Raw genomic sequence first — 15,207 nt, 5'->3', positions numbered from 1 at the left:
AGTCATCAAATGTTTTCTACCATAAATATTAGGCCTATAATTGAATAAATCAGAGGAAATATTAGTGTGCATGGACAAAACACCTTGTCTGAGTTACCCTAAGTTACCTGGGAGTGGCGTGAAGTGTCAAAATGATCGATCTTTTTTTTTGTTGCTTACGCACGTTACCTGGCCATGACACGTGTAATAAACCTGTGGGTGTCCCCTGGGACTCTAACCTCTAACACTGACGACAGGTCAGAGCCATTGTTTGCTCCGAGAATTCAAGAGGATGAAACAGCGTGTATGGGGACTGTTCCTGGATCAGCATTCCATTCATTGTCTTTCCTGGCCGTCGGAGACAGGGTGGAGTGAGGCGGAAGTGGGTTGAAAAAGGAAGACTTGAGGCAAAGAGCAAAGTGAGACGATAGAAGGGAAGCGAAAGAATCGACCGCACTGCCGCCGCACGAACTAACTTCGTATTCGTTTAGTTTGAATGAAAAAACTGTTGCATCGTGGTATCGATCAAAGTCGACAGGATTTTCACAACGGAAGCGAATGAATAAAAAGCGCTTGCCACGTCTGAGAAAAAACAACTAGCGCTTCTTCAACTTTGGGTGCTTCCTGGCTAACTCTAGCGACCAAACTGGGTTTACATTTGAAACGGAGTGTTGTCATTTTTTTATCAGTCAGCCTGGCAGTCATACAACTTCATAGAACTAGTTGATCTGCGACTGGGGAAGGGTGTTCTGGACAAACGGCCATCCGATACTCCCATCACTACCACTGTCTGCGTTTGACTTGTTGGCGGGGCGTTGGTGCCGTCATTTTTCTCCCCCCATTCTCTTGGTCCACCCTTCTGCCCCATTCAGCTCGATAGGAAACCATTCTCGACCACTACATTACTAATAAGAGCATAGAAATGGCCGGAATGAATAGCATCGATGCAGTTAAGCGAAAAATCAAAGTTTTACAGCAACAAGCGGATGAAGCAGAGGAGAAAGCTGAGATTTTGCAGAGGCAGGTCGAGGAGGAGAAACGCGCGAGAGAACAGGTAAAGTAACTCATTTCGTAAACTCCCAAGTACCTAACCGAGATCTGGCTGTTATCCGATTTGCTTCGTCTGTAGCTACATTGTTACGTTTCGGAGGAGTTTTCTCCTATTGAAATGCGTGTTTTTTCTATGATGGTGGAAATGCTATGGTATCCCTGGAATTGGTGAACGATGTGTGGTACCACTGGAATTTGTGGAAACACCAGAGGAGTAAGAATTCGCATTTTAATTCAATTCAGAGTTGATTTTACTATAGTTTTTGTCACTTTTTCTGACTGCACCTGAAACGACCGCTGCTCATCTGACCTACCACTGAAGTTGTCGGTTGTGCTACTTTGTAGCCAAGCCACTGGAACTTTGAAAATTAGATCATTCTTGTAAAGAGGATGACGACTGTTCTGACCTGCTGGAATTAGTTGGCATGAGCTGATCTGACACATCTAAACTGGGCGCGTTCCGGATGGAAGGGCCAAACGCTGATGATGGGTGCCCAGTATGCCTCTCTTTCTGATCAAATACAAACCTGCCTTTTTCTCGAATGTTAACTGACTTTTCTCTGCCATCATTTCATCGCTCCCTGTGCACAGAATTCCAAGTCGTCCTATCCTTTACCAGACAGAAAAAGACTCCACCAAATAACATACGAAAATGTTATTTCTTATTTATGTACAGTGACATATTAAGAGAGGTTACTTACAACACACTTAGCCAACATTTAACACATCTGGTGTTGCCTGCTCTGGCACCTGTCCAGTGTCTAATAAGCTGTTGTACAAACAAGGTCAGGTAGCCTATTTTCACTCTCGTTTTTATGTATGCAAGTTTTTTTTGTTGTTGATTGCTTTTTCATTTTCCAATCGTCTCGTTCGATAAGCTTAATCTTCATTCAAACATACCCAGCGAATCAACGTGTTGCGCCAGACTCACCCTAGATTCCTCACCGCCTTATTAGGAGCGAAATTCTCCGTTTGTCCGCGATGTCGTAATATCCGGGATTCGTACAAGTAACTACAGCAACGGCACACGCTCTTGCAAAGCTGACGCGGCGCAATGATTAACTGGGTTTCTGAAAGAGCAAGATTGTCTCAGAATCAGTCAGTTTAGTTTCAGACATTTTCCTGTGGCGTTTGGGTCTCCAGTTTGAGAACGGAAAGGGGGAAAACCCCAGAGAAGATATGGGGAATTCATCCATATCTATCTATGCAATTAGTCATCTTTCCCTCACTCCTTCCTGCCTTTGTGGCATGTCACTCTTGGAATTGCTTTTTTGTATGAGGTATTATTACACATATATCTTTCCCACAGGATGCATTACATCATCTCAGCACTGCAAAGCTTGCCAGAATGAAATGATGTTATGGTGACCATAGACACCTGCACAAACACGAACGACAGCATAAGGTTCAAGTAAATCACGTTGTTGTATGTCCGAAAAAACATCTACCAAGCACGCGCTTGGCTTTTTCTGGCAGATGAATGCAAGCACAGTCTTGTGTAACTCCTCCAGTCCTCTGTTTATTAGATATATGTGTGTTAATCTCTTGTTTTCTCTCTCTCTCTCTCTCTCTCTCTTCTCTCCTCCTCTCAGGCTGAGGCAGAGGTGGCCTCTCTGAACAGGCGCATCCAGCTGGTTGAGGAGGAGCTGGATCGCGCTCAGGAGCGCCTGGCCACCGCCCTGCAGAAGCTCGAGGAGGCTGAGAAAGCCGCGGATGAGAGTGAGAGGTACGTGCACACAACCACCCAAAACATAAAAAAATTAGACAATGCATATACATACAATCTTACTTATCATCTTGCGTCTTGCAAATGAGTCCTGGTCTGAACTGAGACAGAAACTCAGCCCCCCCCCCCCCCCCCCCCATCTGCCTATCTGTCTCTCGTTACCCCTGTCTCTAATCCCCCCCTTCTCTCCTTTCCTTTGTGATAGAGGGATGAAGGTGATTGAGAACAGGGCCCTGAAGGATGAGGAGAAGATGGAGCTGCAGGAGATCCAGCTGAAGGAGGCCAAGCACATTGCTGAGGAGGCCGACCGCAAGTATGAGGAGGTGAGCGTCAACACACATATACATACACACATACACATATACTGTACATATACACATATATAAAAAAAACACATGACTTGTACATGTCTCATTTTGTTGCTCTTTCTCCGTGTGTGTGTGTGTGTGTGTGTGTGTGTGTGTGTGTGTGTGTGTGTGTGTAGGTGGCCCGTAAATTGGTGATCGTTGAGGGAGAGCTGGAGCGCACAGAGGAGAGGGCAGAGCTGGCCGAGGCGTGAGTGAATTCTCCCCACACACACACACACACACACACACACACACACACACAAACTCATTGTCTCTATACACAAGCCCCTTCATTAGACCGTGGATGGCTCCAAACCTCCATGGCCACACACAGCTGTGAACTGAGCACACATTCCAGCATGAGTGAAGTCATTCTGCACTGGAATCTCTTTCAAAAACATTCAGCCACCCAGACTCATCTGACGGGCCATCCCATAATAAGCCTGGTCCCTATTGTTCTCCCTTCATGAGAAAAATGCCCTAATTTGCATGACAACAGCCATTCTCGTCATAACCAGATACCTGTGTGTGTGTGTGTGTGTGTGTGTGTGTGTGTGTCTGTGTCTGTGTCTGTCTGTCCGTCCACGTGTGCTCCTGCATGGGTTTGGGTATGACCTGAATACCATCTGCTCCCTGGTTGGTGGGTTTGTTGCATGCGGCCCCGCCCCTTTGATGCTGCGTTCCCAAACACTAACAGCAATTCCAAGGGTCTGGAGGAGGAGCTTAGGGGACTGGACCAAACACTGAAGAGCCTGCAGGCCCATGAGGACAAGGTAGTGTGAGAGAGAGAAAGTGTGTGTGTGTGTGTGTGTGTGTGTGTGTGTGTGTGTGTGTGTGTGTGTGTGTGTGTGTGTGTGTGTGTGTGTGTGTGTGTGTGTGTGAGTGAGAGAGTGTGAGTGAGAGAGTGTGAGAGTGTGAGAGAGAGTGAGAGAGAGTGAGAGAGAGTGAGAGTGAGAGTGAGAGTGAGAGAGAGAGAGTGAGTGAGAGAGAGAGAGAGAGAGAGAGAGAGAGAGAGAGAGAGAGAGAGAGAGAGAGAGAGAGAGAGAGAGAGAGAGAGAGAGAGAGAGAGAGAGAGAGAGAGAGAGAGAGAGAGAGAGAGAGTGAGTGTAGATGTCTTTGCTTATAAATGAAAAAGATGATGTACTTAAAAGGTTTGCACTTCATGTCAGCCAAGGGGTTCATGGAACCCCTCCAAATATGGAGAGATGAATGCGAAGGGAACAGTAATCTTATTGGGAGTGGAAGTGTGCCTGTGTGAGTGTGTAGTGGTTGTGTAGTGTGTGTAGTGTTTGTGTGGATGTCTGCTGAGACGCTTGTGGAGATGAAGCCTGGGACGATACAGGACCTGCTCTCCTCAACGGCAGCCATCTTTCTTCACTACATGTAATGGGTGTGATACTGCACTCTTTACCCCAGGCCGAAGTTTCTCTCTCTTCAACCCTTTATCCCAAAGGACTGTCTTTTTTGGTGGTTTGTTTCTCTGACCTGTCTCTGTCTGAGACTATCCTTCTCTCTCTTTCTTTCTTTCTTTCTCTCTTTTCTCTTTTTCCTCTCTTTCTCTTTCTCTCTCGCTCTCTCTCTTTCTCTCTCTCTCTCGCATGAGTATTCCTCTCTTGCATGTGTCTTAGGTCTCAGATACACACACACACACACACACACACACACACACACCCCTTATGAAGTCCTGAGGATAAACGCCCTGCCCAGCCTGCTCTCTCTGCTGGAGTCACTCCTGTTGTCCGCATGGATTGAGTTAACTTGCTTACCTCAACATGTCCCTATGCTCTACATCTGTTCTGCCTTGTGTAAGCATGCTTTAAAGCCCCCTTGACCTCCGCCAGAGTGCCTGTTTAATTCTGCAGACCGCTGGAATCCCAAAGGAACTCACACAACCATTCAACACCATTGTTTCAAAGGAGCACAGCCTCTATAAGACACTGGAAGATCACATAGCTCATATCACTCATAGCAGTAGACCAGTGTCGGGTTTCTCGAGGACCATAATGCTTTTCTATTGGAGCCCTATTCTGTGTACGCCATGGGCTCTCTCTGTCATTTTATGACCCTTGTAAGCCTATGGTAGCAATCTAGCTATTATTGCGCTTAACTTTGCTTCGTGCTTTTCTTTCTCGTCTAGTGTTTGTTTCTGTTCCTTCAAGTGTTCACTCTCTTTCCTTGTTCTCTCCTGCTTTTTCCATCACCTCTTCCACTATGCCTTCATCACCTCTTCCTCTATGGCCATTTTGCCCTCTCATCAAAATGGCCGCCCCCGGTGCAGTAAGTGTGCTGAGCTTGAGGAGGAGCTGAAAAATGTCACCAATAATCTTAAGAGCCTGGAGGCCCAAGCCGAAAAGGTACCGCTGGCCCCAGGTGCCTTTACTGCATGCGTGTGTGTGTGCGCGTGTGTGCATGGATCCAATTATGTGGGTGTGTAGTCGACTGTGTAGTGTGAAGATTTTATGGTCCATTGAGATGCTCGGGTTCCCAGTTTAATAGGGTCAATTTCGTTTTATTGATTTGTGTAGTGCCATTATAAACAATAGACATGGTCTCAGAGCACTTTACAGGGCCCAAGACCAACCCCCCCTAGAGCAAGCACAAGGCGACTGTGGCATGGGAAAACTCCCTTCTAACTGGAACCCAGCTCAGAGGGGGTCCCCATCTGCTTGAGGCTGGACCGGTAGAGGGATAGAAAGAGGGGGAAGGGAAGTGAGAAAAGAAGGGGCAGGCAGATCATTCATACATCGAATCAAGTCAAAACCTCAGACATGTATTCATATTGGCAATTGGTTGTTGATATTTGTGCTGAACAGCCAATACAATGAAACCCCTCCCTTCTGTGCTTCTGAAGCACCATGTTGATTGGCTGGGATTGTTTGTGGCTCGGCCTGAGCCACTATGTTTCTTTCCCATTTGCAGAGCCAGGACTGTGTACGAGCATCAAACACTGCATGAACACCAATCGCTAAACTCGACTAAAGTGTATGGGATTAGAATCAAGGTCTGAACCTTTAATAGGAAGTGGAGTCTAAAGAGAGAGGGGAAGAAAGAAGACATAATCAGAGAATGAAGTTAGGGATTGGTCCAAAGTGAAACAAGATTGTCTTGTATGAGTCATTCCATGTCAAGTGGGACAATGGCTCCCACTCGACAGTCTCAGATTTGGCTGAAAAAAACCAAGGTTCATACACTTCTTAATAGGTATAGTCCCAAATATTAGCTCTCTACTCCCAATAGTTTTGTCACAAAAAGATGTTTTGGGGGGGGGGGGGGGGGCTGTACTTAAGACGCGTTGGTCCAAAGTGAAACAAGATTGTCTTGTATGCGTAGATGTAAATGCAGGCTATGAGAAAAGAGACAATTTAGTTCACAGATTAAAAAAAATGACATGTGACTGTAGCCAGACATCTGAGAGGTGGCATGGAAAGGTTTAGTCGTGTATCCGTCACAAGAGTATTTGTCCACAGTCAGTCAGCTGAGCTCTGTCCGTTACAGTTGGTGGCGGTTCCAGATCCATCAGTTCTGTGCAGTCATGCACATCTAACAAGAAAGGGTTTCTTGGACCGCTGGCCTTTACCCAGACTGCATCAGTGCTTTATCATACATAGCAAAAGGGCAGAGATGTCATGGCATATGACATACACACTCTGCTGGAGCATTGTGATTGGATTATGTCCATACCCATCATGTCAGCGATTGTCTGTGTGGAGTGATGTGGAACATGACGCCCAAAATATTAATTTACACTTAATGAAATGACTTGGAATGGTTTTTATTACTGTCAATATGAAGTCTACTACATAGAAACATTTATCTACTTAGGCTCTTGAGAATCAATTGATCGCACAGGTCTGCTGTGGGGGGGGGGGGGCGAGCCGTGTTGCACATTAAAATCCATGACTGACTCTTCAGTCGAAATTCTCGAAGATGCTACAGACCCGCATGTTCTGTAATCACTTCCCAGAAGAGGCTTCAAGGCACATAGTTGGCACACAGTCCAAACATTAGTAGATTTAGACAGATTGTAATACGAGGATCTGAGGTGAGTTTAAGGTTCAGTGAGGTGGAACGGTAGCCTTCTGGAGGAAAGTCCTAGGAAAGTCCCTCAGAGATTATATTCTGTTATATTCATGCCTGTAAAAATATACCTGGAACACGATGCTTAAGAAATTACAGGCTGTTTTGGGTAACAGAACATTGAGTTTCCAAGAGAAACAAGGCAGTTTGAGGCCATGACCTGCACACACACACACACACACACACACACACACACACACACACACTCACACACTGAGGCTCATGCCTGTGACTGTTCCAGCCACATTCCAGTGGACAAGCCCTGATGTGCTTTTAGTCACTGGCATCCACACAACACCTAGCCCAGCCTTCTACAAACACACACAGGCAAGGCAGGCAGAGCTGTGTGAGTCTCCAGCGCAGTTAACCACAGAATGTCCACACGGGCCGAGCTCCCAGAAGCGAAACACACACTCACACACACTCGCACTCACACTCCCATGTATACACAGAGTGTCGGCATTGGTACCAGCAGGTCCCCTTTCCAAGTGTATTTGTGCTTTAGGTTGTTGTTTGATTTCTGATTAGGTTGCTGATATAGTTGTGATGGATGCAGGATATCAGTTAACAGGAAGCAAACCTGTGCTTTACAATAGGAACGTGTGTGTGCGTGTGTGTGCGTGTGTGTGCGCGTGCGCGTGTGTGTGAGAAGGAGATCTTAAAACTCACTGAGTTTTTATCTTTTCCTGCAGTACTCTCAGAAAGAGGACAAATATGAGGAAGAGATCAAGATCTTGACTGATAAACTGAAAGAGGCAAGTCCTATCTCACCACATCTCCCTCTGTTTTTCACCTCCCCATACACACAGTAGCTTTGTTGTCTGAAGTATATTAAAATAATGTGTGTGTGTGTGTGTGTGTTCCAGGCTGAGACTCGTGCTGAGTTTGCAGAGAGGTCTGTGGCTAAACTGGAGAAGACCATTGATGACCTGGAAGGTAAAACTTTGTCTTTTTTTCTCTCTCTCATTCTTTCATCACGTGTCTTCTCTTTCCTTCCTCGTGGCTCCATCCTGCTTTGTGATGTTATACCTTTTCCTGCTTCACAACTGATTTCCTTCCTGTGTTTTCTCTTGTTTTCTCCGTCTCATTCTTCCTCTCACTTCCTCTCGCTGTCTCTCACACTTGTCTGTTTCTTTCAAACACGGCCCTGGTCTCTCCTTCTTCACCTTTCTCTCTCTCTCTTTCTCTCTCTATCACTCTCTCTCTTTCCTGCTCTCTTTTCGTCTCTTGTTTCTCTTTCTCCCCCTCTCTCTCCGGATGGACAGATGAGCTTTATGCTCAGAAACTGAAGTATAAGGCCATTAGCGAGGAGCTGGACCATGCTCTCAACGACATGACTTCCATGTAATTACTCTGTCCATTTGTGTGCCGTCAGTGGTTAACGCTAACTCTAATGGTGTGTGTGTGTGTGTGTGTGTGTAAAGGAGATGTAACATGGAGTGGTATGAGCTCAGACAAGCCTAATTCTGCAGTCTAACACTGGTGTCATGGCTGACCCTGCTGTGTTGCATGTTGAGATATTGAGACTCTTTTGATATTGGATGTTTTAAGAGTTGAGGCATGAAGCATACAGTTCTCTGTCCTGCGTATAAGAACACAGCTATATTACAGTTCTCTGTCCTGCGTATAAGAACACAGCTATATTACAGTTCTCTGTCCTGTGTATAAGAACACAGCTATATAACAGTTATCTGTCCTGCGTATAAGAACACAGCTATATTACAGTTCTCTGTCCTGTGTATAAGAACACAGCTATATAACAGTTATCTGTCCTGCGTATAAGAACACATCTATATTACAGTTCTCTGTCCTGTGTATAAGAACACAGCTATATAACAGTTATCTGTCCTGCGTATAAGAACACATCTATATTACAGTGGCTGTCCCCTTCCCTTTTGGTTACTAGTGATGGAATGGGAATTTGTTATACTTAAACTGGGGGTCTCACGTAAACTTGTATAATGGTGTGAAGAGTATGTAGAGAGTGCCCTCTGCTGTTAAACCGAAGAAGTTCCACTGAAATAAATGGCACACAGAACACAATCTGTTGGCCCAGCTGTAGGTGAACTCCGAAGCAGCAACATCTGCTACACCCCATTAAAGACTCTTACTGATTACAATGCCCTTGATGAGCTGAATTCCCGTTTAATTTACTCGGGTGCTATTGATGAGCCCGGTCAGGTGTGGTAGAGAAGTAATGCAAGAGGTCCCTCATGAGCAGTAATCACACAGTCGGAGTCAGTAGTCGACCACTTAAATGAATATCACCCACAGATGAGAAGAGTTGATGAGTGAATATGTCAGCCTAGCGTGTGTGCTTGCTAAAAGGGCTTTAGAGAGTTGGGGCTTCAGGATGATTACCAATGCTGTTGTAACACTGGTAGCACTCACACTGTAGAGAGGAAGCCGTGCACTGTGAGTACTCACCGACTAACCGTGATCATAATCTAGTGCTGTGTGTTATTCTCAGTGACCATAATCTAGTGCTGTGTGTTATTCTCAGTGACCATAATCTAGTCCTGTGTGTTATTCTCAGAGGTCATAATCTAGTGGTGTGTATTATTCTCAGAGGTCATAATCTAGTGGTGTGTATTATTCTCAGTTACCATAATCTTGTCCTGTGTGTTATTCTCAGTGACCATAATCTAGTGCTGTGTGTTATTCTCAGAGGTGTGTTCCTGCTCTGTATTTGCAGATAAGAGGCACAGGATTCTCTCCTCTCCTCTGGCTGTTTTTTGGCTTCAATCTCAGACACAGGCCTACGCCCACTTCTCTTCATTTCGGCTGCCTGGTTTTTCCCTCGCTTTCTACCCCCCCACCCCCCGCCAATCCCCAATCTTCTCTTCAGTCTGTCTTATCTGTCATTATTTATGCTCCAAGTCTACGTTTTCATTTCTTTACCTGTACTGGTCTGTTATTTCCCCTTTCTGCTAGTTGTGTTTTTATTCTCTATCTCTCTTCTGCTCCTTCCCCCTTTGTCCTTCCAGAAGGGTGGGCTGTTTTTGTTTTTGTTTGTCCAGACTTCCTGTGTTGTTTCTTTTCTGTCCAGGTTCTGTCTTTTCAGATGCTTTGGCTCTGTTCTTTTTCCTGTTCCATATGTTCTTCAATGAAAAGAGGATAAAAAGAAAAAAATAGTGTTTTGTTTCCTGTATTCCTTATTTGCGCTGTCTCTTCACTGTTGGTTGGGTAGTGTGTGTGTGTGTGTGTGTGTGTGTGTGTGTGTTAGTGAGCCTGTATGCCTTATGCTGTCTGTGATCATATAGCCTGTCTTTACATAACTCCGCACTGTTAAATGAAATGTCTCATCGAGGCTGGTGGGTAAGTGGATGAGGATGAGTGTGTGTGTGTACACACACATGTATGAGAGGAAGAGAAGCCAGAGACTACATGCACCTGTGTCTGACCTACCATTAAAACACACACACACACACACACACACACACCACACACTTGTCTTAAATGTTTCCATGCAATTTAATGCAGTTTTACTTAATCTGCATTCATATTTACATCTCAACATAAAAGCTGGATAATAGTGTACTGTCAGTATAGTTTGGGAAAAGCCAAGTTTTAATCAAGAAGGGTCATTTTTACTGTTGATGTTGGCGCAACGGCACCAGACAGAAACAATAGTTTAAGGCTACAGCTGTGACAAATTGCCATCTTTTTTTCGGGGGGGGGGGGGATCCATCCATAGGGCCAACAACCTCAGCTCAGTGAAGACATTAGCCTTAGTTTTAGAGGATGCAGTGAAGAAAGAGTAAAAGTAGTTAGTTTTATTTAGTGAAACCAGAGAAGAGTGATAATGGTGCTGTAGCTCTAGAGAAGGTGAGAATGAAAGGTAGTGAACAAGGAGCAGATGCCATCAACCAGGTGAGAGTTTGCATTGGGATGTCTACTTCAGAGAAGTATTCACAATGAAAAAAGTGATTGTGAAAATATGTGTCTTGTAATTGTGAAAATGGCGACGACTGATATGGAAGTCCCCCTGTCTTGCTTCTTTTCATGTTAACAAGTTTTATGATCACCTTGCAGCACTCCTTAGTTAGTCTTCATTCATTTTTATGATCACGTTCCAAAGTCCGTTTAACACTTCACACCCTGTGTGCCGCAGAGCGAGTGGCCCAAGCGAAGGATGAGAACGTTCAGCTCCATGCTACCCTGGACCAGACCCTCCAGGACCTCAGCAGCGTCTGAGCCGACAGCAGCACAAACATCTCAACATCTCACCCCCTCCCTCTCTTCCTCTTCCTCTCTTCCTCTCGTGTGTCTTTCTCCCTTCCTTCTTGTAATTGGGTTATGTCTATGTCCAAAGACGTCCCCATCTGAAACACTTAACAGTCGTCCTTATCCTCCCCTTGTAACCCCCCCCCCCACCCCACCCCCTCCTCCCTGTTCCTTTTCAGTCTTTAGTTCTTTCAATATCTTAAAACACCCTCACCTGTGTTGGCACCAAAACAGTTTGGGGACCAAAACCACATCTGGTGGTCTACAACCACTTAGTTTTCCAGACCATGTGGAGACCACTGAAGTTGTGTGGGGATTTTTGTTTCGTAACCATGTATCTCTTGTGTACGGGCATGATGTGTTTTCATTTTCAAGTGTTCTTAACACACAGGCCAACTTTTGCAAAGAGCCACTTTTATGAATGTGCACAGTTCTTTTAAAACTTTTTTTGGGTTGTTTTTAAAAAACATGACACCATTGTAGTGTACCTGTGGGAAAGGTGACGTGATGGTCGTGGTGCTCGAGCCAATCACAAGCAATGTTACTTACTGCCAAAACAAGAGGAGCCAATGAGACGTGGAGTAGAGCGATGACACTGGGAGAGAGTCGTCTTGTGAGGAGTAATTTCAACTGGAACGGAATGTCCACTGCTACATGTAATGACTTTATTACAACTTGTGTCTGTGTTCAATGAGTAACTAAATCTCTTAGTTTTTTTTTTTAAATAAAATAAAAATAAAGTCCTGTGATTTTTTACAACCACTGAACTCTTGGTGTTGCACATTCACTCTTGGGAACACTATATCTCCCGTTCTACCACTTCCCAAATCCCAAAGATGTTTTATTGGATTTAGATCCGTTGACTGGGAAGGACACTTAAGAACATTGGACCTCATTCTCGAACATTTTCTTAAGTGTCTTCTTAAATATCTTCTCACGAACTTCGTAAGACCAACCCTAAGAAAGATCCCCGACGGATTCATGAACGTCTGGAAATGTGTTCTTAAACCGCCAAAGTGTTCTTAGCTGTGCACTGATTCTTAAATCGAACACACGTTCTCGTACACCTGAATTTGCATGTATAAACACCCGGCCAGCTCCTTATAAGGGCATGCAACAATAGAGACGTTTGCAGAAGAAGAAGAAGAGGGTTAAGAAAATGCATGTTCGAGAATGAAGTCCATTCCATTGAACTCACTGACTTTTGCTTTGGGATGTGGTGCATTATGCTGTAAGTAGTCATTAGAGGATGGGTAAGTTGTAGCCATGAAGGGATGCATATGGTCAGCAACAATACTCAAATAGACTGAGGCATTCAAGCGATGGTTGATTGGTAATAACGAGCCCAAAGTGTGCCAGGAAAACATTCCTTACACCATTGCACCACCACCACCATCCTGGGCCATGGAGCCATGCTGTAAAATGTCATTAGAGGATGGGTACATTGTGGCCATGAAGCATATGGTCAGCAACAATATTCAAATAGGTATTCACTGGCATTCAAGTGATTGGTTGAATTGATTGATTGGTAATAACAAGCCCAAAGTGTGCCAAGAAAACATCCCTCGCACCATTGCACCACCACCACCATCCTGGGCTGTTGGCATAAGGCAGGTTGGGTCCATGGAGTCGTGCTGTTGGCACCCAATTCTGACCCTACTATCTGTGCCTCGAGATTCATCAGACCAGGCTACGTTTTCCCCTAGTCTTCAAGTGTCCAGTATTTGGTTGGCCTGTGCCCACTGCAGCCTCAGCCTCTCAGCCTCAGGCTGCTTTTGCCAGTGATCAGACTCAGTGAGGAGGCACTTAATGTCCTTAATGTTAAAAATGCAGTGGGATTAACCGGATTTGGTGTCTTAAAATGGTTGTGTTTTGTCCTTAATGTTACAAAAAAATACAGTGGGATTGACCGGATTTCCCAAAAGTGTCTTTTTTTTTAAACACATTTTTTTTTACAGTTACAGTTTCAAAATGATAAAAAAAAGCAAAAGGGCCCAAAGCAAAGGTTTGGGCTTCCTGCATGGCCAGTACTGCTTAACTTTGGTATCACAGCTTATAAACACTTTTTGTAGCCAGCTAAGAGTCTTTCAAATCTTGTTTGGGACATTGTCACCCTTTCTTCCATCCAAAAGGCCTTTAGTTCCGTGAGATTCTTGAGCCGCCCTGCATGCACTGCCCGTTTGAGGCCTATCCACATGCACTGCCCGTTTCAGGCCTATCCACATGCACTGCTCTTTTGAGGCCTATCCACATGCACTGCTCTTTTGAGGCCTATCCACATGCACTGCTCTTTTGAGGCCTATCCACATGCACTGCTCTTTTGAGGCCTATCCACATGCACTGCTCTTTTGAGGCCTGTTACATATGCTGGCTCAAGCACATGAACATAGGGAGTTCCACACGCAAGGTTATAATCAATACAGAATATTTATTAAAGAATAGAAAAAGTCAGTATAATTGCAAGAAATGTAGTGCAAGCGGGTGTCTAGGGGGGTACATGTGTCCAAACAAAAGATAACAAAATGACGTGTAGAGGAGAGGGAGCCCGTCTGCACCCTGCGCCATGGCCTTCTTATAGCACAGGGGTTTTCAACTGGTTTTGTCCCAGGGACCACCATTCTGACCAGAAAGTAATCTGCGGCCCACTGATATGCCAGTGATTCCCAAAACATTTTACAGTCCCCTACCCTTCTTTTTCATGTTTGTAACAGCCGCCGCCGCCACGCCCCCTCCCCCCGCACACATATATTCTGCCTATAATACTTGTCAGTGTAATTTCTTCGCTGAATATGGCTCTACATCAGTATTTTGGGCAATGCGACTTGGCTATTCAGACATAAATATGTCGACAGGCCCAGGTATATTTATAAAAATAAAAAAAGTCAATGGTGAACTGATCAACATAGGCTCATGGCGCGGACCCCTGCAATGCCGTCGCGGACCACCAGGGGGCCACGGACCCCTGGTTGAAAACCCCTGTTATAGCAGAGCTCATCAAGCCACCATACAGCACACCTGCGCGCACCGGCAAGGACTCTGCTACCTACATGTGGGAACAGAGAGAGCACTGACAGCAGGGCAGGCGCAGACCAGGGTGGGTCGTGACAGGCCTATCCACAGATTTCCTATGATGTATAGATCAGGGGTCTGTAAGGGCCATAGCAAAGCCTTCAGCTTGCACCTGCTGAGGAAGTCCATTGTGGATTGTTACAGACATGTGATGTTTGCTTCCAGAATAAGCTGCTATTTAACTGAATTCATTCCTCCCTCACCCAGTGTAATGTTTCCCATGGCACTGGCTGTAACATGAGCCCAAAGCATGTTTGTTTACCACTTGTTTGTATACCAATTGTTCTTTTCCTTCTACCCATGGTTAAGGACTAAGTGGAGCTTGTGTATTGGGATTTTATTTTATTATTTAATTTTTGATATATACGTTAATGCCTTTTTTTTAGGTTGTATAGCCTTTTTTCACTCTGGCAGGGGGACTGCCAATGGAAACTAGCCTTTTGGCTATAATTGGGTGCATTTACATTTTAATGTTCATGAATGTACACTGTCCCTCTTGATCAAATAAATAAATTGATTGATTGGTGTTTAACAGTTAGAGAGGTGTCATTTTCATGAAATTCTGCACCCCTTTTTCTCCAAACATAGCTTTGATCATAAAGTTCAAATTTAACTTCATCAATCCGCAGAATGCAAAACGCATCAGGCTTGTTTAGATGTTCCTGTACGAATTTCTGATGCTGAATTTAGGGGTGAGGACGCAGGAAAGGTTTCCTTCTGATGACTTCAAGG

General features: G+C 44.9%; 1 protein-coding gene across 2 annotated transcripts; it reads left to right on the top strand.

Annotated features, from left to right (window-relative positions):
• Positions 1-306: 306 nt before the first annotated feature.
• Positions 307-12,150, top strand: LOC105905351 (tropomyosin alpha-4 chain-like). Of its 2 annotated transcripts, none has more exons than XM_031585997.2 (8): positions 307-1,033; positions 2,622-2,755; positions 2,961-3,078; positions 3,240-3,310; positions 5,381-5,456; positions 7,872-7,934; positions 8,046-8,115; positions 11,294-12,150. In XM_031585997.2, the coding sequence occupies exons 1-8, from the start codon at positions 902-904 to the stop codon at positions 11,374-11,376; spliced, it is 747 nt and encodes a 248-aa protein (XP_031441857.1). In that variant the 5' UTR covers positions 307-901; the 3' UTR covers positions 11,377-12,150. The 2 variants fall into 2 exon arrangements, with proteins under 2 accessions (XP_031441857.1, XP_031441856.1); XM_031585996.2 differs by lacking the exon at positions 5,381-5,456 and adding an exon at positions 3,800-3,875 and having other exon boundaries at positions 317-1,033.
• Positions 12,151-15,207: the final 3,057 nt, after the last annotated feature.

This window comes from Clupea harengus, chromosome 19 (assembly GCF_900700415.2).
Source record: "Clupea harengus chromosome 19, Ch_v2.0.2, whole genome shotgun sequence".
In the NCBI taxonomy this organism is placed as follows: domain Eukaryota; kingdom Metazoa; phylum Chordata; class Actinopteri; order Clupeiformes; family Clupeidae; genus Clupea; species Clupea harengus.
This window is presented reverse-complemented; position numbering and strand designations above follow the sequence as displayed.

Coding starts and splice junctions, on each gene's coding strand:
- LOC105905351 (XM_031585997.2), top strand. CDS start 902: ATGGCCGGAATGAATAGCATCGATGCAGTTAAGCGAAAAATCAAAGTT. Junction 1,034..2,621: donor AGAAACGCGCGAGAGAACAG/GTAAAGTAACTC, acceptor TCCTCCTCTCAG/GCTGAGGCAGAGGTGGCCTC. Junction 8,116..11,293: donor GACCATTGATGACCTGGAAG/GTAAAACTTTGT, acceptor TGTGTGCCGCAG/AGCGAGTGGCCCAAGCGAAG.